The 25,165-nt window shown below is 51.5% G+C and overlaps 1 protein-coding gene and 1 long non-coding RNA gene across 3 annotated transcripts; one reads left to right on the top strand and one right to left on the bottom strand.

Moving 5' to 3' along the window:
* The first annotated feature begins 2,653 nt into the window (after positions 1-2,653).
* On the top strand, positions 2,654-16,661 carry ASPHD2 (aspartate beta-hydroxylase domain containing 2). Of its 2 annotated transcripts, XM_055254065.2 has the most exons (5): positions 2,654-2,877; positions 3,442-4,052; positions 6,773-7,882; positions 15,513-15,626; positions 16,152-16,661. In XM_055254065.2, exons 3-5 carry the CDS (start codon positions 6,997-6,999, stop codon positions 16,259-16,261), a joined length of 1,110 nt encoding a protein of 369 aa, XP_055110040.1. In that variant the 5' UTR covers positions 2,654-2,877; positions 3,442-4,052; positions 6,773-6,996; the 3' UTR covers positions 16,262-16,661. The 2 variants fall into 2 exon arrangements, with proteins under 2 accessions (XP_055110040.1, XP_055110038.1); XM_055254063.2 differs by lacking the exon at positions 3,442-4,052 and having other exon boundaries at positions 2,705-2,877.
* On the bottom strand, positions 10,200-14,257 carry LOC129468477 (uncharacterized). Its single transcript, XR_010116928.1, has 4 exons — positions 14,149-14,257; positions 13,765-13,844; positions 11,808-11,922; positions 10,200-10,404 (listed from the first exon to the last, which is right to left on the bottom strand). It is a non-coding gene; the product is annotated as an uncharacterized lncRNA (long non-coding RNA).
* Positions 16,662-25,165: the final 8,504 nt, after the last annotated feature.

Below are 25,165 nucleotides of genomic sequence, written 5' to 3'. Positions count from 1 at the left end.
AGGAGGTGAGTTCTGGGACAGGGAGGAGGTGGGTTCTGGAACAGGGAGGAGGTGGGTTCTGGGACAGGAAGGAGGTAAGTTCTGGAACAGGGGGAAAGTGGCTTCTGGATCAGGGTGAAGGTGGTTTCAGGAACAGGAAGGAGGTGGGTTCCCGAACAGGGTGGAGGTGAGCCTTGGGACAGGGAGGAGGTGGGTTCTGGAACAGGGAGGAGGTGGGTTCCTGAACAGGGAGGAGGTGGGTTCTGGGACAGGGTGGAGGTGGGTTCTGGAACAGGGAGGAGGTGAGTCTGGAACAGGGAGGAGGTGAGTTCTGGAACAGGGAGGAGGTGAGTTCTGGAACAGGGTGGAGGTGAGTTCTGGAACAGGGTGGAGGTGAGTTCTGGAACAGGGAGCAGGTAGGTTCTGGAACAGGGAGGAGGTGGGTTCTGGGACAGGGAGGAGGTGGGTTCTGGAACAGAAAGAAGGTAGGTTCTGGAAGAAGGAGGAGGTGGGTTCTGGAACAGGGAGGAGGTGGGTTCTGGGACAGGGAGGAGGTGAGTTCTGGGACAGGGAGGAGGTGAGTTCTGGAACAGGGAGGAGGTGAGTTCTGGGACAGGGAGGAGGTGAGTTCTGGGACAGGGAGGAGGTGAGTTCTGGAACAGGGAGGAGGTGAGTTCTGGGACAGGGAGGAGGTGAGTTCTGGGACAGGGAGGAGGTGAGTTCTGGGACAGAGAGGAGGTGAGTTCTGGAACAGGGAGGAGGTGAGTTCTGGGACAGGGAGGAGGTGGGTTCTGGAACAGGGAGGAGGTGGGTTCTGGGACAGGAAGGAGGTAAGTTCTGGAACAGGGGGAAAGTGGCTTCTGGATCAGGGTGAAGGTGGTTTCAGGAACAGGAAGGAGGTGGGTTCCCGAACAGGGTGGAGGTGAGCCTTGGGACAGGGAGGAGGTGGGTTCTGGAACAGGGAGGAGGTGGGTTCCTGAACAGGGTGGAGGTGCGTACTGGGACAGGGTGGAGGTGGGTCCTGGTACAGAAAGAAGGTAGGTTCTGGAAGAGGGAGGAGGTGGGTTCTGGAAGAGGGAGGAGGTGAGCTCTGGAAGAGAGAGGAGGTGGGTTCTGTAACAGGAAGGAGGTGGGTTCTGGAAGAGAGAGGAGGTGGGTTCTGTAACAGGAAGGAGGTGGGTTCTGGCACAGGGTGAAGGTGGGTCCTGGCACAGGGAGTAGGTGGGTTCTGGAACAGGAAGGAGGTACGTTCTGGAACAGGGTGAAGGTGGGTCCTGGGACAGGGTGGAGGTGGGTCCTGGGACAAGGTGGAGGTGGGTCCTGGGACAGGGTGGAGGTGGGTCCTGGGACAGGGTGGAGGTGGGTCCTGGGACAGGGTGGAGGTGGGTTCTGGGACAGGGTGGAGATGGGTTCTGGGACAGGGTGGAGGTGGGTCCTGGGACAGGGTGGAGATGGGGTCTGGGACAGGGTGGAGATGGGTTCTGGGACAGAGTGGAGGTGGGTCCTGGGACAGAAAGAAGGTAGGTTCTGGAAGAGGGAGGAGATGGGTTCTGGAAGAGGGAGGAGGTGGGTTCTGTAACAGTAAAGAGGTGGGTTCTGGCACAGGGCGGAGGTGGGTCCTGGGACAGGGAGGAGGTGGGTTCTGGGACAGGGAGGAGGTGGGTTCTGGAACAGGAAGGAGGTAGGTTCTGGAACAGGGTGAAGGTGGCTTCTGGAATAGGGATGAGAAATGGATTCCGGGACAGACATGAGGTGGCTTCTGGGCCATGTTAGAGATACATTCTGGGACACGAGAGGTGGGTCTGGGACAGAGACAGATGGATTGTGGGCGAGCCATCCTACTCTATGCTCCCAGAACCCACCCATGCAGTTTCCCTGGCGCCCCTAACACATCCCGTAGCCACTGTTAGCTTGTCTCCCCCAGGTCTTAGCTCAAACGTCACCTCCTCCAAGAAGCCTCCTTGGGGCCTCCATTCGCAGCTCATCAGTCCCCTGGTCAGACAACCGTCCTGCCTGTGCTTCCCCTCCTAAACCCTACCTGGGGGTGAGGGTCCCCTCCCGCTAGACGGTGGCACATTGAGGGCAGGGCGGGCCTGAGCGCTCACCGCGCACGCTCAGCGCAGCAGGCAGGGACGGGGACCCAGGCTGGCCCATCATTACTGTACTGAGAGAATGAGTTTTCCATGAGACTAAGAATCCGGTTTGATTTGCGGTTTCATTCCAAGTGCCTGAGGGCCTCAGAAGTCCGTGTTGAGTCCATCAATAAAGGAAAGAAGGAGTTAGGGCGAGAAGAAGTGAGGTGGGGGGAAGTGAAAGAGAATGAAAAGGAGGAAATGGAGACGAGGGCGACTCAGAGAGGAACAGAGAGACAGAGGGAGGGAGAACAGAGAAAGACACAGCGAAAAACGAAAGAGCGAAGGAAGCGACGCGAGCCTTTCTTAATGAATGACTGCACGCCCGTTGCCGCCTGCGCGCACCCTCGGGCTGGGCGGGCGCTGCGTCTCGGGGCGCACTGCCAGGATCCTCCGGAGCGGCGGCGGGCGCGGCCTCGGGTCGCCTCCCGCACTGCGAGGGCAGGTGCCGGGTGCAGGGGGGTCCCCGGCCCCGCCCCGCAGGCCCCGCCCCCCCGTGCCCCCCTCCCCCGGCGGCCCAGCGCGCGCGGCATTGTGGGAGTTGTGGTCTTCGCGGCCCCGCGGAGCGCAGCGCGGCGTCGGCACCGGCAGGGGCACCGGCGCGGCTTGGGCTCGGGCTCGGGCTCCGGCTCGGGCTCCCGCGGCGTGGGCTGGGCAGCAGCCGGGCGGCGGCTCCGCGGCGCAGGGCAGGGGGCGTCCGCGGGTCCGCGCCCTCGGGCGGCGGCGTCTCCTGGGTCCCGGCAGCCGTCCGCGTGCCCGGGCGCAGGTAAGCTTCGTCTCCCGGGGCTGCCGGGGCGGGAGGGCGGCGCGGCCGGGCCGACCCCAGGACAGGGGTTGGAGGCGGGAGCCCGGCAGCTGCAGGCCCGCGGCCCTCCCTTCCCGGCGCCGCCGCCGCCGCCCCCGCCGAGGATGCTCCGGGACCCGGGCGCCCGCATCCCGGCCCGGCCGAGGCCAGCGCTCGTACGTGCTGAGCGCCAACGCCTCGGAGCCGGGCATCACCCTCCCTAGACCTTCTCCTACTCCTCTTCCCTGCCCCATCGTGGTCTCTTCCTCCATCTCCCTCCTCCCCTGTGACCCCTGTTTCCTCACCTCCTGTCCCTTCCCCCAGCCCTCAGCATCACCCACTTCCCATATTTCACGTGGTGACCCTCCTCCTCTGTCCCACGAATTATCAGGCGCCATAAACCTCGTTCCACAATCTTGAGCTGATCGTCCACTTTTCCTGGCAACATCACCTTTCCATCATCCCATCCCCCTCCTCCCCTGATCTCCTGGTGGTCACCATCTGTGCTAACCCATCTTCAGCCCTCCCCTCTTTCCCACTCTCCAGGGCAGGTGGGTGCTGAGAAGCTGGCCAAGAGAGGGAAGGTCCCCAGGTCTGCACCGGGAAGGGCTGGCCCCACGGCATCTCTCTGGCTCCTGAGTGGAGAGGGTGACAGGCATCACACACCTTGCCCAGTGCTGCTCACTGGGGTCTTCCAGGGTGACTTGGCCTCATCCTGAGGGTGAGCAGACACTCTTTGGCATTAGGCAGCCTCTGGGAACGGACATCTGAACTAGGCTGACCAGGTCAGGCCTGAGACCGGCTCTCCCAGGTGTTCATGGTGTGAGAAGTTGTCTTGGATTGGACTTGCTCTCCAACTAGCCATGGATTTGGACTCAATTCCCCAGAGGCAACTGAGCTGGAAGATCTGGGGTTGCATATTATTAAAGTGTAGAGCTGCAATGAGATGTCCCCATCCCTGATGAGGAAAGAAATAACACAGATGACAATGAACAGATGTGTGAAGGAAGCTGGAAGCTACGGTGGTCACTGGGCAAGGAGCTGTCAGGGGAGACTCTCTCCTCTCCCCACTGGGGAAATGGGGAGTTGTCACTAGGTAGCTGTGAGGATCAAATGTTTGAAGCAGTGCTTAATAAACTGCCAGTCACTCTGCAAATGTAAGTGTTTCTTTTATTGTCATAGTTCAGTTTTGAGCTTGTAAATCCACCTCTGGGTGCAGGGGCCTATTGGCATATTTTGGCTCAAAGTGACTGACAGGTATGAAAAGTCCTAACTTGAGCTCTCAGTGCTATTTATGATCTTGGGAGGAGGGTCGGAAGCTGGGGTTCAGAATCTTTTACATTCTTTTGCTTACAGCTCAGCCTTAGAGAGGGCTCATGGCTGGCTTAGTACAGAGGGAGGCTTTCCTGAGAAGAGTACAGGGCTGGGTTGTCCAGTGGAGAGGTTTCTCCATCATCCACCCTGTTTTCTGTGTCTGCATTTTGCTTGACTTAAGTGATTAGCAGGGCTGATGGGAACTAACACTTTACAGGTGCTTGTTAAATTATCACCATCTCACTCTTAGAACGTTTAAGAAAAAAACCTTTCCTCCTGACAGACTCAGTTGAAAAGTTCCAGTTAGGGGTTTAGCTCAGTGATGGGGGAAATCCTTTTAGTAAAAGTGCTTGGTATCACATAGATGATTGTTTCACACTGAATTTCAGGAACTCTGGGATTCTGTTTGGGAGGTGGCTTGCAAACAAAACATCTTTCATCTGGATTTTCTTTCCTTTTCCTAAAGAGGTAACAGCTGCCAGTTTATGGTCTAACAAGGAGAGAAACAGGGGGATGAAGGGGTTTCTTAACCTCCAGTGAGTCATAGCCTTTTCCTCTTCTCCTGAATCTGAGAAGAAATTGAGAATGTGTGGGAAAGAAAAAAAAAACAAACAAAAAACAACTTAGCTTCTAACCTCCCCACTCTTGTATTTTTCCTAGAAACATAAAAAATTTCCATGAATATTCAGCATGTGTGTTTTCGACTTACTAAACATTATAGTCAAGTGATTATTCAACCGAAACTGGGAAAAAGCAAGTAGGCAGTTAATGAGCACCTAAGGTTTCCCTTTCATTTTTAGCTTAGCAAGTCTGGGGACAAAAAAGCCACTCAATACATGAGGGAACAAGAGTGTCCAGGATTTACCCTTAACTGTTGGAATTCTGAGTCTTGCGATATCTTTCTCCCATGCCCCACCTTTGGAACGCTAGCTATTCATTATGGGATGCCACCCATCCTAGCCATCACCTGCATATATTGGGTGCTCATTATGATGTGGTCGTAAGTGCTGTCCATCCGCCATCATTCATCTTCATCCAGTGAGATGAACACAAACCCCATTTCATGGATAAAGAAACTGAGGCAGCCGGGCGCAGTGGCTCATGCCTGTAATCCCAGCACTTTGGGAGGCTGAGGTGAACAGATCACCTGAGGTTGGGATTTCAAGACCAGCCTGGCCAACATGGAAAAACCCCATCTCTACTAAAAATACAAAATTAGCTGGGCGTGATGGCGCATGCCTGTAATCCCAGCTACTCAGGAGGCTGAGATAGGAGAATCACTTGAACCTGGGAGGTGGAGGTTGTGGTGAGCCGAGATGGCACCATTGCACCCCAGCCTGGGTGATAAGAGTGAAACTCCGTCTCAAAAGAAGAGAAACAGGCTTAGGAGAAGTGATCTGCCCAAGGTTGGGATGAATCCTCAACTGGGCCCATCTCTAATTTGGCTCCTCTCTGCTACGATGCTGCAAGAATTTTCAGGCCAAATTTAGTCCCTGGGTAAAGGTAGGGTACAACTTTTCCATTTTTTAAGCTGTGAGACGGTAGAGTACGAAAGAGATATTCGAAATTGTGCTCCCTGAGTATCAGACTTGTAGAAGCAGAGACCTGGCTGTTCTCATTATATTAGAAGAAGCAGGATGAACAAAAGGTTTTGGAGAATGCTGGGAAACACGGCTGGGGTTTGAGAGACTTAGGCAGCATGACATTCAGGCCCTTTTAGGTTATTAGGACAATGAGGGTTCCGGGCCCTGTCCCTAACCTCCAGCTAGGTAAGTGGCAAAGCGCTTCTGGCTGTTTTGGAGATGCTGTTGGCTGTGGGAAACTGAGGCAAAGGCCTGGAAGGGCTTTTATTTTCATTCTACTTCCCTTGTTTTCCTTTCATGACCCTATGGGTGAGGCCATAGGTAGTCTGCAAGTGGGTAGACAGAAAATGCCCTTTGTCTGCCGCAGGCATGACCTCAAGAGTGCCTACTTCCTCTTCCAACTTGATATTAGCCCAACCTCTGTTAGAAGGGCAACAGAATGAAATAAGGATGATGAAATGCTTGCAAAGAGAAAGTGAAATGGAGAATATGCAATTTTTAAGTCCCTTTGCCATTTTTAAGATGCTTTTGAGTCCAGGATTCTTTTGAATTAAAGGTACAGCGATTACAGGAGTATAAGCATTGATTAAATACCTATGATGAAATAGCACAGCAAAATGGATAGACATGGGCATTGAAGTCAGATGGGGTTTGAGTCTCTGCCCTGGCTGTATAACTCTCGTGAGTTATGTAACTTCGCTGAGCCTCAGTTTTCTCATCTGTAAAATGGGGATAATAGCACCTCCTATGGAGAGCACAAAGCAGATGGGACCACTGTAATTATAAGCAGTACTTGATGCAGATGAAATACTACTGGCCTTTTGGGAAATGGGGGTGGCAGTAGAATGGGGAGGGAATACACAAGATTGCAAAGTGTGACCCCCACCAACTAGGATCCTACAGAACGATCTAACACTTTACATTTCAGTTGAGGACTTTTCCAGGTGTAAAATTTATGTTGATTTTTTTTTTCATCCCAGGTTTGGTTTTCCTAAACAAATCCTTTCACAGGGACCGACGGCACTTGATAATGTGACAAAAACCAGCCTCTTCCACCCCACTGCAGTGACTTTTGCCTGAAAGTGGAGCAGTGGGCACGGCCAACCTTGTCGTTCATCAATGCCGCCCCTGGCAGGATCTGAGGATTGGTGGCAGCCATGCCTCCCCCTGCCCCAGCCGCTCCTTCCCCCCCACGCTAATCTGCATGGTGTGGGTACCCTTGGGACCCCCGAGGACTGATTGTCTGATCTTGCTTCACACCCCCAGTAAGGACTCCCCCAAGATGTCGCTCGAGTGGCTGGTGGCCTGGAGCTGGTCGCTGGATGGCCTGAGGGACTGCATCGCCACCGGCATCCAGTCCGTGCGGGACTGCGACACCACCGCTGTCATCACTGTGGCCTGCCTCCTGGTCCTGTTCGTGTGGTACTGTTATCACGTGGGCAGGGAGCAGCCCCGGCCCTACGTCTCCGTCAACTCCCTCATGCAGGCTGCCGATGCCAACGGGCTACAGAATGGCTACGTGTACTGCCAGTCCCCCGAGTGCGTGCGCTGCACCCACAACGAGGGCCTCAACCAGAAGCTGTACCACAACCTGCAGGAGTACGCCAAGCGCTACTCCTGGTCTGGCATGGGCCGCATCCACAAGGGCATCCGTGAGCAGGGCCGGTACCTCAACAGCCGGCCCTCCATCCAGAAGCCCGAGGTCTTCTTCCTGCCCGACCTGCCCACCACGCCCTATTTCTCCCGGGACGCACAGAAACATGACGTGGAAGTGCTGGAACGGAACTTCCAGACCATCCTGTGCGAGTTTGAGACGCTCTACAAAGCTTTCTCAAACTGCAGCCTCCCGCAAGGATGGAAAATGAACAGCACACCCAGCGGGGAGTGGTTCACCTTTTACTTGGTCAATCAGGGGGTTTGTGTTCCCAGGAACTGTAGGAAGTGCCCACGGACGTACCGCTTGCTCGGAAGCCTTCGGACCTGTATTGGGAACAATGTTTTTGGGAACGCGTGCATCTCTGTGCTGAGCCCTGGGACTGTGATAACGGAGCACTATGGACCCACCAACATCCGCATCCGATGCCATTTAGGTATGTTGCAGGGACGGGGGTCTCCCGGCATGCACATTTGCAAGCTCAGCCCCTCTCCATCAAAGCATTGCGAAAGCTCAAATGGTCAGAATTGTGCCTTTTCTCATTTTTCACTTTTAGCAAAAACCGATGAATTGCATGTAAATAATTTTGACAGCAGAGATTGAGTCAAAAAGAAATCTTGTGATCAGTGCAAACCTAATTTCTGACAGCAGCTCTGTGCAAAGAACTTTCTGCAGTGACAGAAATGTTCTCCACCTTCATTGTCGAAAATGGTAGCCACTAGACACATGTGACTAATTGAGTGCTTGAAACGTGGCTCCTGTAACTGAGGAACTAAATTTTAATTTAATTTAAATAGCAGTGACACATACGGCTAGTGGCTACCGTATGGGGACAGTGTCATTCTAGAGCCAAAGACTTGTTAAAATGATTACCGAGCTTCATAATGATGTCCAGGAGGCTGTGAAAGATATTTAAGCATCTTTGCAGTCATCAAGGATGAAATGATCCTTGGTGATAAGCTTGTTTTACTCCGATTCTGAGAAAATTGGTCTTATGCGTACTGTGTGTGTGGCTGTGGTTTTGCAAACAAAGTCTGGAGACGGCCTTTGTTTGCATCTTGGCCCCACCACGAGCTGTGCTACTGTAGGCAAGTCATTTCACCTCTCTGAGCCTCAATTTCACCATTTGGGAAGTGGAGGTAAAAAGATCTTCCCCTAAAGAGTTATTCTGAGGATCAAATCAGATAATGTGTATTGTATATATGCACACAGAGCCTAAAAATGCACACAGGCTTAAAACAACTTGATCATGGAGATATTAGTTCCCCAGAATGCCTTATTCCTGGTGAGTGGCGATAAAAAGCTCGTCTCTGGGATGGTGGCATCACCGGTTAGCATCTCAGATTAGAGTGTGCAGAGACATCCTCGGTAGCGTCCAGCTTTAGAAAGTTCACAACGCTGCCTCAGCTTCAGTAGGGAGGAAGGAAGAGCAGCAGAAGGAACCTTGTGCATGGATTGGAGTGGGAGTTTCATAACCATGTTCTGCTGAGGAGCCTCAGGGCTGCCTGGGAAAGAGCCGGAGCTGGGGGCCCCGAGCCCTCTTCACCCTCAGCAGCTCTGCTTCTCCTGCTGTCTGTGTGGGGGTTCTGAGTAAGATGTGGTTTGGATGGAGGATGTCACTGCACTAAAAAAAAAAAAAAAAGAAAGAAAAGAAAGAAATATAACTAGATTTGAGCAATTGACATGGTAGGAATTTCAAGAGTAAAGGGCGGACCGGGTGGAGGCTCTGGGGGAGGTGGCCTGAATTCCCGGTCAGCAATCAGCCGTGAGACTTCGAGCAGGTCACTGAGTCTCTCCCTGCCTCTTCATCTGTAAAATGGGGAGATGGTACTTACTTCACAGGATTGTTGAGAGGATTCAATGAGTGGCATCTTACATGGCCCCTTGGCAGGGTGCCTGGCATGTGACAGCATTTGATGAATGGGAGCTATTATCAAGGACTGTGTTGGACCATGTGAAAAATGATCCATAAGACATGGACCCTGCCCCCAGGAAACAGTGGGAAAGGAACAGGCTTTGGAAGCAAACAGATCTCAACTCAGGTTCTGGCCTCGCCCCATTTGCTGAGTGACCTTGGGCAGGGCTCTGAACCTCCTTAAGCCTCCGTTTTCTCCTCTCTAAAACAAAGATGATGATTCCCACTTGCGGGCTGTTTTGAGGAGTGGGAAGTAATATGTGTAAAATGCTTGGCAGGTAGAGGGCAGTGGACAGTAAGCTAATCTAAGTGATGGGATGATAATCCAGGTGATGGTCATTAACAAAACTGCTGTGTGAGGCCCCAAGCCTCACTCGGCTGCAGACAGGGTGCCCTGGGGAGGTAGGTCTGACACTGGAGGATCCCCACACAGAAATCAGGTGCCTCCAGGGTGGAGCGAGGGAGTGGAGTCGTCCCCTGGGGCTTGGGGAAGCCGGGTCTAGGCTTGCTGGGGAGGCCAGTAGTGTGGGCTGAGGTTGGACAGGTCAGGTGGGAGCAAACCTCAGAGGCCCTTGATGCCAGGCTTGAGAATGGAGGCCGTGGGCAATGGGGAGTGATGCTCTTCTTTTGAAAGGTTTGCCTTTATGTGTTGTTTTAAAACTTCAGAATGACATCTGGGGAAGGGCATTTGAGGACCGATGTGGCAGAATTTCAAACAGGTGTGAGTAGGAAGCGATGGTAGCAAGGAAAATCTGGGGTTTGCTTTCTGTAGATTAACGCTTGTTGTTCATCTGTATGATATGCATGCATGAGTGTGTGTGTGTGCGTGTGTGTGTGTAAAACATGCCCACGCTGGCTCACACTGTGGCCTGTGGCCTGTCATTCCCTTCTCAGCTCAGCTAGGTACTTGCCAGAAAAAGTAGGCCCTCCACGTTCCCGTAGATGGCAGGAAACTTTGGAAGACGTCCCACTGTGGTGTGGCTTGTTCTTCATGGCCAAGGCGAGCTCCCTGGTTGGGTTTTCTCAGCGTTTCCTTCTTTACACTGTCATGCCCACATTAATATCCACCCAGGAAGGAAACAAAGGTGTGTCGGATTTATGTGACCTTGTGTGTTGACAGAGAGGGAGTCCAGAGAATGAAGTCAGAAGCAGGATAAGCTTGGTGTGTACCTGGTGGCCACACCTCTGCTGGTTACCTGGCTGAAGGTGAAGGCACCTGCAGTTCCAGAACTGTGCTCTTGAAATGCCAGTGCTTTCTTTTCTTCTGCCTTCTGCCTGAGCTGTGACTGATGGAATGGTCCCTGTGGACCACTGAAGCCCCAGCCACTGCTTGTCACTAACACAGCCCATTTGTTCGAGACATATTTGCTGAGCCCTGCTGTGAGCTACTTCTAGAGGTGGCATCACCCAGTCCCGACTTCATATGGGACCACAGGACAGCTTCAGGCCCACCCCCCACTCAGCATCGTACACAATGCTGGGATATTCCAACTGCACTGCCACAAACTTCCAGAAAACCACCTCTGAAACTCCTCTGAAACTCACCAGGCAGATGTTACCAGGGAGGCAGATACTTCATGAAAATGCATGAATATGTTCAGCAAATTCTATCTAAAGAAGCACAATTAGACTCTTCTGTTTCTTTTCTGCGTGTCATCAGATTTCTAGGTGGTCTAGCCAGGTGGTAACAGTAGATCAGCTCATGTTCCCCTTGCCCACCCTGAGTGCCCGGTTGCCAGCCGCCTGAAGTGGGGGCCACTGGTGGACAGAGCCCTTTCTCTACCCTCCTTCCTGCCTCCTTCAGGGCTCGGTAGGGACAGAGCAGCAAAACTGGAGCCATAGAGGAGCGTATGGGACTATCTGAAGCCATGTGTGGGACCTGTCACTGTCCCCAAGAGCCACTGGAATGATCTGTTTAGGGAAGAATTAAGCTTTTCTGCCAACTAAGCTGGTTTGTGGGCAACAGGCAGGAATGGGGGCAGGAGCAGAATGAAGGGGAGGCGGAGAACAAGAAGCAGGGGGGTGTCAAGCCAGCAGGCCAGGCCCTTTTTCTATCGCACCATGGCGCCTGGCGATGAATCATTTAGTGGTCCAGAGAAAGGGGAGCTTCTTTCTGAAACCCTGGGGTGTCTGTGCCTGCAGAGAATTGCCCATTCCTAAAGGCCTTCGCCTCCTGAACCAGCCAGTAGGGGCACACGCAAAAGGAAAACGTAGCCTCTGAGTCCCTCCATCTGGGCGTCTTTACAGCCCTGACTCCCCCAGCTGCTGTTAACCATAGCGGGAAATCATGGCTTCTGTCAGGATGAGCGGTCTCAGCTGATTTAATGAAATGTACTATTGAGAGTTGAAATATATTAGGGTCCTCCTAGAGGGACAGAACTAATAGGATATGTATATATATATGTGTATATATATATAAAGGGGAGTTTATTAAGTATTAACTCACACAATCACAAGGTCCCACAATAGGCTGTCTGCAAGCTGAGGAGCAAGAAGAGCCAGTCAAGTTCCAAAGCTGAAGAACTTGGAGTCCGATGTTTGAGGGCAGGAAGCTTCGAGCACTGGAGAAAGATACAGGCTGGGAGGCTAGGCCAGTCTCACTTTTTTATGTTTTTCTGCCTGCTTTATATTTGCTGGAAGCCGATTAGATTGTGCCTGCCAGATTAAGGGTGGATCTGCCTTCCCCAGCCCACTGACTCAGATGTTAATCTCTTTTGGCGACACCCACACAGACACACCCAGGATTAATACTTTGTATCCCTCAACCTAATCAAGTTGACACTCAGTATTAACTATCACACTTGTTAACTACAAGAAAATCATCAATCAGGCCAGGTACAGTGGCTCAAGCCTGTAATCCCAGCACTTTGGGAGGCCGAGTCAGGTGGATCTCTTGAGGTCAGAAGTTCGAGACCAGCCTGGCCAACATGGTGAAACCCCATCTCTACTGAAAATACAAAAATTAGCCGGGCATGATAGTGCATGCTTGTAATCCCAGCTACTCGGGAGGCTGAGGCAGGAGAATCGCTTGAACCTGAGAGGCAGAGGCTGCAGTGAGCTGAGATCATGCCACTGCACTCTAGCCTGGGTGACAGAGCGAGACTCTGTCTCAAAAAAATAATAATAAAGAAAAATCGAAAAATCCACAATCACTTTAATTCCTCTGTTAATAGTATAACAACTAGCATTTATACCATCATGTCCAGTTTTATAACAGCCTGTTCTTTGGAGTCAGGCTGACTCAGCAACACTAAATGGTAACTTTTTAGCAGGTCATTTAACTTTGCAGTTACCCCATCTGGAAAGTGGGTGAAGTGATGCCTGTTAAGTGTGTATTTAGCACAAAGCTGAGTAGGAAGACACAGTAGGTCTTCAGTTATTGGTAACAAGGATAAAAGTCCCATAGCAGCCCTGGAAGGTTCAGTATGCTAATGTCCCCTCTTTACAGGTGAGGGTATGGCTCAGAGAGGCTGAGTGACTTGCCCAAAGTCACACAGCACATAAGGGTCACAACCAGTCTTCTGTCCCCAAGTCCTCTGTCCTTCTCTCTCCTCCATGTGGCCTCTTTATTTGAATTATTACTCTGAACGTACTTCCTGGAACCATTATTTCTGGTTCAAAGAATACATTAAAATACTCTGGCTGCTGGAAGGAAAGCTATTTCATTTTTATGCTAAAGGATATTAAATCAGAGGGGAATGCCAACTTGCCCAGGGTCATTGTGGTCACAGTGAGTCACTGAAGACAGACGAGACCACCACCCATCCCAGCTCCTCTGCCAGCACTCTGCTTCCCCCTGGGTGGGCCTTCCTGAGAGCTGTTGGGCTGACCGACCCCTTCTGAAATCGTTAGACAGCCACAGTGGCCCCTTCTTTTCTGGACATCAAGGTAGTGATGGGGGCCACGTGTTTCTGCAGACCCTTGTGTTGGAAAGGGCGACTGAGGGTCACACATGGCAGTGTTCCAACCGGACCCCACTGGCCTTTGAAGCATACGGCTTCTTTTTTATTTTTATTTTTATTTTATTTTTGAGACAGAGTCTCACTCTGTTGCCTAGGCTGGAGTGCAGCGGTGCGATTCACCCAGGCTGGAGTGCGGTGGCGCAATCTCAGCTCACTGCAACCTTCGCCTCCTGGGTTCAAGCAATTCTCATGCCTCAGCCTCCCGAGTAGCTGGCATTACAGGCATCTACCACCATGCCCGGCTCATTTTGGATTGTTAGTAGAGAGAGGGTTTCACCATGTTTGAGACCAGGCTGGTCTCGAACTCTTGGCCTCATGCGATCTGCCCACCCCTCGGCCTCCCAGAGTGCTGGGATTACAGGTGTGAGCCACCATGCCCAGCCAAGCATATGGCTTCTTACAAAGCTGCCAGTCTGTTTCCTCTTGAACCTAAGCCATTACCTTAGAAGTGTCCTCCAGTTTCCCAGAATGAGGGCAGACGAAGAGCACGCCATCCTCCAGCCTCAAAACAGATTAAAAGGCTAGAACCCAAGGAGGAGAACACTGTGTGAGCCTTTGATTCTTTAATCGCAACTGAGATAGTCCTAGAGGGGAGACTACAGTAAACACAGTTACTGGGTAAGGCAGGGTTCTAAACCCAACCTCCCTGGATTTCTGGGGGTTCCCTGGTTGGGCTTCAGAGTGTAGTACAAATGTCAGTCTGTGACTTTCATCAAAGGAATCCATGACCCAGAATAGATGAAGCCAATGAAGGAATGAATTTTTGCCAAGAGCGCAGTGAGGATCTAGATGGTGGCTTATAAACAACAGAAATATAGAACTCACAGTTCTGAGGCTGGAAGCCCAAGATCAAGGTGCCAGCAGATTTGGCGTCTGGTGAAGGCCTACTTCTGGTTCATAAATGACACCTTCTCATTGTGACTTCACATGGTGAAAGGAGGTGGCCAGGAGCAGTGGCTCTTGCCTGTAATCCCAACACTTTGGGAGGCCAAGGTGGCAGGATAGCTTGAGGCCAGGAGTTCGAGACCAGCCTGGACAACATAGCAAGACCCCATCTTTACAAAAAAAAAAGTTTAAATTAGCTGGGCATGATGGTGCACACCTGTAGTCTCAGCTACTCAAGAGGGTGAGGCTGGAGGATCTCTAGAGCCTAGGAGGTGGAGGCTGCAGTGAACTATGATGGAACCACTGCATTTCAGCCTGGGCAACAGAACAAGACCTTGTATCTAAAAAAAAAAAAAAAGATGTCAGGCCAGGTGCTGTGGCACACGCCTGTAATCCCAGCACTTTGGGAGGCCGAGGCAAGCAAATCACTTGAGGTCAGGAGTTCGAGACCAGCCTGGCCAACATGGTGGAACCCCATTTCTATTAAAAATACAAAAATTCGGCCAGGCGCAGTGGCTCACGCCTGTAATCCCAGCACTTTGGGAGGCCGAGGCGGGTGGACACGAGGTCAGGAGTTCAAGACCAGCCTGGCCGAGTTGGTGAAACCCCGTCTCTACTAAAAATACAAAAATCAGCCTGGCGCAGTGGCGGGTGCCTGTAATCCCAGCTACTCAGGAGGCTGAGGCAGGAGAATCACTTGAACCTGGGTGGCAGAGGTTCCAGTGGGCCAGGATCGTGCCACTGCACTCCAGCCTGGGCGACAGAGTGAGACTCTGTCTCACAAAACAAAACAAAACAAAACAATTAGCCGGGTGAGGTGGCGGGTGCCTGTAAGCTACTCCAGTGCCTCCCAGCTACTCCGGAGGCTGAAGCAGGAGTATCATTTGAACCCGGGAGGCGGAGGTTGCGGTGAGCTGAGATCACACCACTGCACTCCAGCCTGGGCAACAGAGAGAGACTCCGTCTCAAAAAAAAAAAAAAAAAAAAAGATGCAAAAGGAGGTAAAGAAGCTCCCTTGGGCCTGTTTTATAAGGGTGCTACTCCCATTTATTAGGACCCCACCTTCATGATCTGATCACTTTCCAAAGGCCCCACCTCCTGACACCATCACCTTGGGGTCAGGTTTCAACATAGGAATTTTGCAGGGACACAAGCCTTCAGACCATAGCACGGGCTCCAGAGGGATGAGGCAGGTCAGTTGCTTTAGAAGTCAAAAACTCTCACTAAGGCAAATCACCCCCTACCTCCTGGCCTTCCCTGAATCTTGCCTGCCTTCACTCTCCTTTCTCTGGTTTTCCTACAAGGTCTGAAAACTCCAAATGGCTGTGAGCTGGTGGTGGGGGGAGAGCCCCAGTGCTGGGCAGAAGGGCGCTGCCTTCTCTTTGATGACTCTTTCCTGCATGCTGCGTTCCATGAAGGTGAGTGGCTGCCTTTCCCACTTCCTTTTTTTCAATGAATAGACTTATTTTTTTAGAGAAGTTTTAGGTTTCCAGAAAAATCAGGCAGAAAGGACCAAGGAGGCCCCTTCATATCACCCCATAACACATATTCACACACACAGTATTGACGCGTTATTATTACCTAAAGTTCATGGTTGACATTAAGGTTCACTCTTGGTGTTGTCCATCCATTCTGTGGGTTTTGCCAAATGGATAATGACACGGATCTACCATGACAGTATCATACAGAGTAGTTTCACTGCCCTAAAAATTCCCACTTAAAGATCCCTCCGTCTCCCCATTTCCTTTTGTCCACCCTGCTTAGAAGCCCATGAAGCCAGGTTTATGTTCTCAATGAGAGAGGAGGTGGTCTGATCCGAGCCGAGGGACAGGATGGGGTCCCTGCCCCGAAGTTGAGCACATAGAGTCCAGCCCTGCCTGGATCCTGGGTCCTGACTCCAGGGTGGTTTGAACCTCTCCTCTCACCCCTCCCTCCCCCAACAGGTTCAGCAGAGGATGGCCCACGGGTGGTTTTCATGGTGGATTTGTGGCATCCAAACGTCGCAGCGGCCGAACGGCAGGCCCTTGATTTCATCTTTGCTCCGGGACGATGAGAGTATTTCCCGTGCTGGAGTCGGCGAGAAGGGCCGAGGCGGGGCCTGGGCAGACTGTGGTCCGGTCCAGTCCCTACCAGTGTTACGTTTCCATGCTCAGAAACCTGCCTCAGCGGAAAGCTCTTATTTGGGATTTTATATCATGTCGGGTCCTTCTTTCCCTTGGTTATTGTAAATGGAAACTTTTCAGCTTGTATTTCCTTAGATTTTTTGTTTTCCTTCCAATCATTTGCTTCAGAGACTCCTTTCTGGCCTAACAGCACATTCCTTTGATTGGTCCTTGAGTGACCAGAGACTTAGTGCCCTTGTAAGTCTGTCTTCTGTTGCTACTTGGTTTTTTCAGTGCTCTGAAATAGAGTAACTAAATGGTTATTTGTCTGAATATAATAATGTAAAACTTCTTGTGGTCATCTTAAAAAAAAAAAAAAACTAAACTAAAAACTGCAAACCAGAGAGCTAGAGAACTTGGCCTCTGATGCTGGCACACAGGGGATCCCTCAGCCACCCGACGGCAGGAGGACAGTCTGCAGCCCCCACACCTGACTGGCTTCAGTAGCCAGGTGGAGAGGCTGCCAGACACGGTCAGGGCGGCGCACAGTATCCAGGCCCAGGGATACTGTCACCATCGCTCACCTCACCCTAAACCTTGTCAGGTCCCTGATGGCAAAAGCACTGGGCCAGCAGGACTGGAGGCTACTCTTTAAACACGGCTTTCCTGCAAAGCTGAAGCTGGTGTCCCCCAGCACCAAGCTGCGGCTCACACAGATCAGCCACGGAACGTGTGATCCGCTTACCTCACTGCCTACAGAAGCCCTACTGCCAAACTGGGCCTGGAAAATTCCCAGTTTTAGCTGTTTTGAGTCCACAGTGATGAACGTTAAGACCACCAGGTTGGCTGATAGGAGCTGTAGGGGGATAAGACCACGCTCACCCAGCGACATTCGGGGAAAGCCTTTCTCTGGCAAAACCGGAATAATAGATCTGACCAAAGTTTCTGTTTTGCTTTGGAGTTCAGTTGCCTGTGTTTTTTTTTTTTTTTTTTTTTTTCATTTATTTGTCTGTACATAAATGTTCAAACACTACACTCGGAGATAGTGGAAGAGTTGGCCCTGTGTCTTTGTCACGGCACAAAGGTGTGCACTGCGTGACGATGACCCAAGCCAGTGTGTGCTAGTGAGACAGAGAAGACCTACATGCCCAGAGGACCCGTGGCCGTTGTGCTGGTTTTCTGGTCTCCTGTGAAGAACATGTGGATCTCTTCCCGAAGGAAAAGGTCCCAGGAGACCAGTTTGAGGCACTCAGTCTAGAAATAGCCTGTGTTAGCTGATGTGTGAAAGCGTAGCTGGCCAGCCACACTAGAGATGCCTTTTCTGAATAATGTATTATGAGCAGTGTCAGATTTATAAAGCCGAGGAGTGGTTTGGAATATACAGTTGGTCACAGGTGCAGGTCCAGCGTTTAGATCTGAATGGAAAACAGCAGCTTCTAAGAGGTACAACTGTCGCAAGAAAACACAATTGAAATGCACCAGGCAGGTACTAGCAAGTGTGCAAAGAGCACGTCTACATTTGAGTAAAATGTCTACACAGATATTTGTCAGTGACGAGAATGCAGGAAAAGGCAGACATTTCAAACACACCTGAAGTCTTTTTACTCATTAAGTATCTTGTTAAAGAATCACTGAGGTGCATGATTTCTACACATCCTGACTACTCTGCTCTGCGTTTACGAAACCAACAGCCTGCGCAGGTACCTAGCTACCTGCATTCATGTGACACATCTGGGGACATGAATGGGGAACAGAAGATAAATAAAGGATCTTGCTAAAAACCAGAGTGAAGTGATGAGGTCATCTGTTGTAAAGAAAGACTTAGGCCAGGCTCGGTGGCTCACGCCTGTAATCCTAGCACTTTGGGAAGCTGAGCGGGGAGGATCGCTTGAGCCGAGGAGTTTGAGACCAGTCTGAGTAATATAGTGAGGCGTTGTCTCTACCAAACAAACAAACAAGCTGAGTGTGGTGGTGCACACCTGTAGTCCCAGCTATTTGAGAGGCTGAGGTGGGAGGATCACTTAAACCTGGGAGGCGGGGTCTGCAGTGAGCCTAGATCGCACCAGTGCACTCCAACCAAGATGACAGAACAAGACCCTGTCCAAAAAAAAAAAAGACTTGCCAGGCAGAAGGAGGTAAGTGACTTTGAGGCTCTTGTGTTTTGAGTCATGTCACAGAGACAGGTGGGTCACTAGAACTGATCGTGGATAGTGAATGAAGCAAAATGTCCCAAAGTAATGGGACTAGTGGGGTGGGGGCAACAAGAGCACATCTAGGGTATGTGAAGGAGCAATAGATGTCTAACTGGGCAAAGAACGAGGACTCTGGCTTCAGAAAAGCTGAAGATTTAGGACTCTGTGCCAGGAGTTTGCACCCTCGGGATCTTGGGCAAGTCCCTTAGCCTCTCATAGCCTCAGTTTCTCCTCTGTGGGTATGTGCAGTACCTGGCATATAAAAGGCACTGAACAGCCTTGTTCCCCTTTCTGCCACAGTGGAGTAGAGAAACAGGTGAAGAGGAAGGCTGCCAAACGGAAGAGATGGGAAAACACATCGGGACAGCAGTGGGTGTGGCCAGAGAAGCCAGTGGCTACTTTTAATTGCCTGTGTCTAATCACAGAGGAAGAAACATGTCCCTCAGTAGCTTTGTTTTTCATGTTTTTCCCTTTAGAAGAGAGGGAGACAGGGGGTCTCCCAGCCAGGAGCCCTAGAAGCAGCCGGGCTGCCACGTGTTTTCACCTGCAAGCGAGGTTCCAGCCAGCCGTCCTGGCTAGGCTGCCACAGCGAGCGGAAAGGAAGAGCACCACTCACCTGGGATCGTGATGTTTCTCACCCTCCTCATGTGTGCATTGCCAACTAGGCATTGCTAAACTAATTTACATGTTGTAGCTCTGGAGGCTCAAGGTGAGAAAGGGGAGCCAGCCGGCTGCAAACAGGAATCCTGCCTTCCACCCGAAGACAGCCTGGACTGGCCTCAAGCTCCCTCTGTTCCCACGTACTCAAGGCCAGCCCAATTACTATTTGTACAAGGTCACACCCTACGTCTTCTGATCCTAAACCCTTTCTCCCAGACACCTGTTCATCAGCCCCTAGAGTCACCCAGATTGTCTGGGTTCTGTCCTTGGTGACACGACTAAACTTGTAACATTGAGTGCTCCATAGCATACCGTGGGGGAGAGGAGTGATCCTGGTGTGCTGGTCCTTGACTGTGGCTGCACGATGCAGTCACCTGGGAACTTGTTGGAAACCCCGAAGCCCACACCCCACTCCCAAAGCATCCTTTTTCATTGTTCTGAGAGTGGGGTCCAGGCACCGGTCTTTGTTTTAAACTCATTTCCAGTCATGATTCTAATGTGTAGCTCGGGCTGAGGGTCGCTGCTGTGAGTAGCAAGAATGATAAGGCCTTTGAAACCATTCAGCCTGGAGGTTAAAGTCTGAACTATGGCCCTGTGTAACACCGGGCAGGCCACCTAACCTTGGTCTCTAGAGGACAGTCACTGTTTTTTGTTGTCTTGTTTTTGTTTTTTTGAGACAGAGTCTCCTCTGCTGCCCAGGCTGGAGTGCAGTGGCGCAACCTCGGCTCACAGCAACCTCCACCTTCTGGTGATTCTCCTGCCTCAGCCTTGTGACCAGGTGGACTTACAAGTGCCTGCTTCCACGCCTGGCTAATTTTTGTATTTTTAGTAGAGACAAAAGTTTCACTATGTTGGCCAGGCTGATCTCGAACTCCTGACCTCAAGTGATCAGCCCGCCTCTGCCCCGCAAAGCGCTGGTATTACAGGCGTGAGCCACCATGCCTGGTCGGCAGCCACTGCTTTTAACCCTATCCTGCCAACAGTATGAGCCCCTTGCAAGACCATAACATCCCCATGCTCAGTCCTTGGGTCTCCAGGGCTGGGCCCATGATCCAGATCTGACCAATCAGTCTTCCAAACTCTGGGCTACTGAGAGATTGGGTCAGGGCTGGGCACATGATCCAAGTTCTTTTTCTGGGACCACTGTGAAAGGCCACTTTTTATTAGGTGGGGGTGGTGGTGGGAGGTGAAGGGAAAGAGGCTGAGAGAGAAACCCACGGAGGCAAGCGGGGCCTGCGCTGGGGAGATCACGTGAGTCCTGAACGCAGCTCTGCCGGAAACCAGCTCTACCTCTGGACTTTTCTGTTACATGAGTCAATAAACACGCTTTTTATTCATAAGCCAAGTTTGGGTTGTGGTTTCTATCCTTGCCACCAAAAGACCTAATCCACTCTGTGAGTGTCAAGTGAGGTTTTGGTAAGATGCTATTATGTCATGGTCTGGGTGGATGGGAGAGGTGCTCCATACGCACTGTCAAGATGTAAATATGAGTAGCAGAGGCTAAGCACAAAATGAGGTTTTTGAGGACCATCATGCCTGCTGCCAGCAACCTTCCATAACATTTAACTCCCCAGCCGAATCTTGCTAACCAGATGTAAACACAGGGAACAGGACAGAATAAGGCCACATATTTTAGAACTGCTAACAGATGGCAGGGAAAATACTCAAGCAGATTGCAGCATTAGGAGGCAGGAGGCAGCACACACACGGATTGGTCTACTTTCCGCCTCTTTCCCAGGCACACACGTTGCTTCTAACTTCTGGGTACCTGCCCTTCCCCATATCTCCCCACTTCCCACACATTAGCCACCCTCAAGTTCACTGAGGGCACCTGCTTCTTTGAGCATGGAGAGCACTGTGCACCCTACGAGGTTCCTTCCCCTACCTTATCCTTGTCAACTGCACATTTAATACATGAGAAAACAGGCTCAGAGCGGGCAGCTGACATGAACAAGGTCATGCGGCCAGCTGCAGGGTGAGCTGGAATTGGAAGCCGGTATCCAGCCTCGCAGCACAGTGCATCTTCTGAAGTCTGGACACACATCCAGGCCTCCCTTCCTCAGCATGCAGAAGGACCACACCCCTCCGGCCCCCAGGTCCTTCTCCCTGTCCTGGGAGGCCATCTGCCTTCTCAGAACACTCAACAGGACCCTCAATTTGCTGAGGGCCCATGATAGGCCAAGTCCTTACGTCCATTTCCTTCTCCTGTCCATTTTAAAGAAGAGGACACTGAGGCTCAGAGACAGAAAAGCAACTTGCCCTGATTTCCAGCAGTAAGTGGCAGAGCTGCGATTTGAACCCAGCTGTCTGACACCAAAGCCCATGTGCTCCTGCCACAGCCATAGGAGCCAGTCCAGCCTGGGTGGGGAGGAAGGATGCACAAGGTGCCTTTTAGCAACACACTTGGTAGAGGACTTGTCTCCCTCTCCTCCCCATGGGTTTGGCAGCCAGGGTCTCAAGCCCTTTCCTTGGGGTGCTTGACCCAGCCGACAGCGAGGCAGGGCAGGGGAGAAGGGTTGCAACTTTTCGGCTTGTACCTCGGCATGCACAGGCAATCATAAAACACCTCCCAGCTCTTGACAGGATTCCAAAGCACTCTCTGGGTTTTATTCTCAGGGGAAGTACAGCTAATTTCAGGTTTGGACATTTAAATCCTGGATCAACAGAGAAGGTGCCCTATTTTCACCTTGAAGCCCTTAGAATCTTCACTGTAAGCTTCCCAAACTCAACAAATATGCTGAAGAAAGAAAGATCTAGAGTATGTTTTATTTCTAAGCTAGGATGCTGAGCGTGGGTCTGACACCTGCCCTCCCCCATCTCCTAACAGAGAGCCGGGTGGCAGTCAGAATCAAGAAGCAAAGCAGGAGACAAGTGCTTTCCCACACCCACTGCCCTTTTCCCAGGAGCAGCGGTGGGTTCAGGGGTTGGGACAGGCGTGTGTGTGTCAGGAGCACAGGCTGAGAGTATTAGTGTGGGTTTCATGCTCACTCCCTCCGCCAGCTCCTTCAGGGCAGGAATCTATCTCCTTGGCTGCCTTCTCCACTGGGGCTGGCCCTCCCCGCCCCAAACCTAATCTGTGCCCAGGCTCATCTGCCCATTATCTGGCCTCCTCTCTGCTTCAGCCATTCCGCTTCCCACCTGGACAACCACAGCCTCCTGGTGGTTTCCACTCTTGCCCAGCTTATCCCCTACTCAGGAGCTAGAGACCTTCCTCATGAGAACCAGCTCAAGTCACTCCCCTGCATTTTTTTTTTTTGAGACAGAGTCTCATTCTGTCGCCCAGGCTGGAGTGCAATGAATCTCAGCTCGGCTCACTGCAACCTCCACCTCCTGGGTTTAAGCAATTCTCCTGCTTCAGCCTCCCGAGTAGCTGGGATTACAGGCAAGCGCCACCACACCTAGTTAATTTTTGTATTTTTAGTAGAGACGGGGTTTCATCATGTTGGCCAGGCTGGTCTTGACCTCCTGAGCTCAAGTGATCCACCCACCTTGACCTCCCGAGCTCAAGTGATCCACCCACCTTGACCTCCCAAAGTGCTGGAATTATACAGGCGTGACACTGCGCCCATCCCACTCCCCTACTTGAAGGCTCCCCTGTGCCCCACGCCATGGCAACCTCACGTGGGGCCCCAGCTCTTCTCACGCCCTACCCGTGCTCTGTGGCTGGGCGCTACTGAGAGAGAGGGAACTGGGCATCACAAGGAGAAAGTGAGTTTGCAGGAGAATGGAATGGATCTGTTTCCTGTGGCTGCTGTAACAAATGAGCACACACCTGGAGGCTTACAACACAAACCCACGCTCTCACGGTTCTGGAGGCCAAAGTCTGAAATCAGTTTCATGGGACCGAATTCAGTATGTTGACAGTCACAGTCCCTCCGCACACTCTAAGGCAGAATCCACTTCTTGCCTTTTCTGGCACCTGGTGGCTGCTGGCATTCTTTGACTGGCAGCCACATCACTCCAGTCTTTGCCATCTTCACGTGGTCTTCTCTGTGTGAGTAACCTCCCCCTGCCCCTCTCCTAAAAGCACATTTGTGAGGGCATTTAGGGACCACGGGATAAGCCAGGATCATCTCTTCGTCTCAAGATCCTTCACTCAACCACAACTGCAAATATCTGATCCAACAAAGCAACATTCACAGGTTCTGGGGATTGGGACCTGATCTTTGGGGGCCACCATTCAGCTCACTGCACACACAGGGAAGTGGCCTCTGGCAGGGAGGCTCACACCAGAGAAGGGTCTGCTGCTACTCACCCACTCCCAGCAGGGCGGGGTGTTAAGAATGCAGTAACTGGGCAGCATGGGAAGTACATCTTAGCCACATTGGAAAAGACCACCATATATGCAAGACAGACACCATGGAGGGCGACTTCAACAAAGCCCCTGGGCTCCACTTGCTACCACCCTCTGTCTGTGGAAGTGACAACGGCCTAGAAGTCTAGATGCTTCCCTCCATGGGAGAGACAGTTTGATTAGGCTCAAACATCCCCTCTAGGGGTCCTTTCCCAGTAGGAATCTGATTGCCACTTGATATGGTTTGGCTGTGTTCCCACCCAAATCTCATTTTGTAGTTCTCATAGTCCCCATGTGTCGTGGGAGGGACCTGGTGGGAGGTAATTGAATTATGGGGGTGGTTACTTCCATGCTGTTCTTGTGATAGTAAGTTCTCGCGAGATCTGATGGTTGTATAAGGGGCTTTTCCTCCCTTTCACTCTGTGCTTCTCTTTGCTGCCACCATGTGAAGAAGGTTGTGTTTGGTTCCCCTTCTGCCATGATCGTTAAGTTTCCCAAGGTCTCTCCAGCCCTGCAGAACTGTGAGTCAGTTAAACCTCTTTCCTTTATAATGTCTTTATTAGAAGCATGAGAACGGACTTAACACACCACTATTAATCACTCATGCGACCTTTATCCTTACAGTTCACAGGTGACAGATGGCTGGTACAGACAGAGCCAAAACAGAGGCTTTTCTGCCCTCAAGAGTCACTAGAATCTGTGGCCCTGGATCACTGACAGTGGCACTCAGTGTCAACTAGGAGTCCAGGGTGGGCAGGCTGTCCTGCACACTGCCTTCCCTTGGGAAACGTGGCCATTAAGAGGTTGTGGTGCCCATTCCAGCAAGAACATGCTGCTTGGCTGTCCGTCGCTGGGCCTGTACTCTGGGGGTGCTAATTTTGAGGGGATGGGCCTGGGGCTGTGGGATAAACTGTGTCCTGAGTGACCCCTTGAAACCTCTGAAATATTAAAAAATGGGAAAACAGCGAGCTAACTGTTTCTTCTCTGCAGCCTCTGGGCCACAGTTACCAAGCTTTAGAGATGACGGTTGCAGCTGCCAGTGCCCTGGGGCTCTGAGCAGAACCTCCACTGCAGAAACTAAGCAGGATCAAAGGAGGAAAGAAAGGGGCGCACCTGCAAAGTAAAGTTTCAGGACTTTACTTTTTCTGAGTTAATCCAGGTGGATGAGACTTTTCCATATACACGGATAGGCTTTGTACGGTTCCATTTTGGGTCAGTGGAAGAATTTTCACAACACAAATGACATTATAAAGTTGTCTTCTCTGGCCTGGTACTGGGGACCACTGGTCAAAGACAACGTGAGACATTGCGGGGGCTTCCTGGAGCTGCAGCAATCACAGCAGAGAACTTGTAATGATTTTTTTCTGGGAGAACATAGGAGAGGAGTAAGACAACATTTATCCTAGCTTCGGATAGGATCCTCTTCCATCTAGGCAGATGGGATCCAAGAGACAGGAGAGATCCTGGAGAGAGGTGACAGAAGAGGGAGACACAGGCTTGGTGTATTGGATCAGCTGCAGCTGGTGCTCCCTGGAGCAGCAGGCTGCAGCCTGGCACCCCTGCAAACAGACGGTCCTTACCCAGCCACACTGAACCCAGGGAAGGAAAAGAGGGATGTGCCCACGTTACACACACACACACACAGACACACACTGTCTTAACCCTTACCTTTGTCACAAAAATTGCTGCCATTTAATTACTCAGAACTC

Source organism: Symphalangus syndactylus, chromosome 18 (assembly GCF_028878055.3).
Source record: "Symphalangus syndactylus isolate Jambi chromosome 18, NHGRI_mSymSyn1-v2.1_pri, whole genome shotgun sequence".
Taxonomy (NCBI): domain Eukaryota; kingdom Metazoa; phylum Chordata; class Mammalia; order Primates; family Hylobatidae; genus Symphalangus; species Symphalangus syndactylus.
The sequence above is the reverse complement of the archived record's forward strand: the minus strand, read 5'-3'. Positions and strand labels throughout refer to the sequence as shown.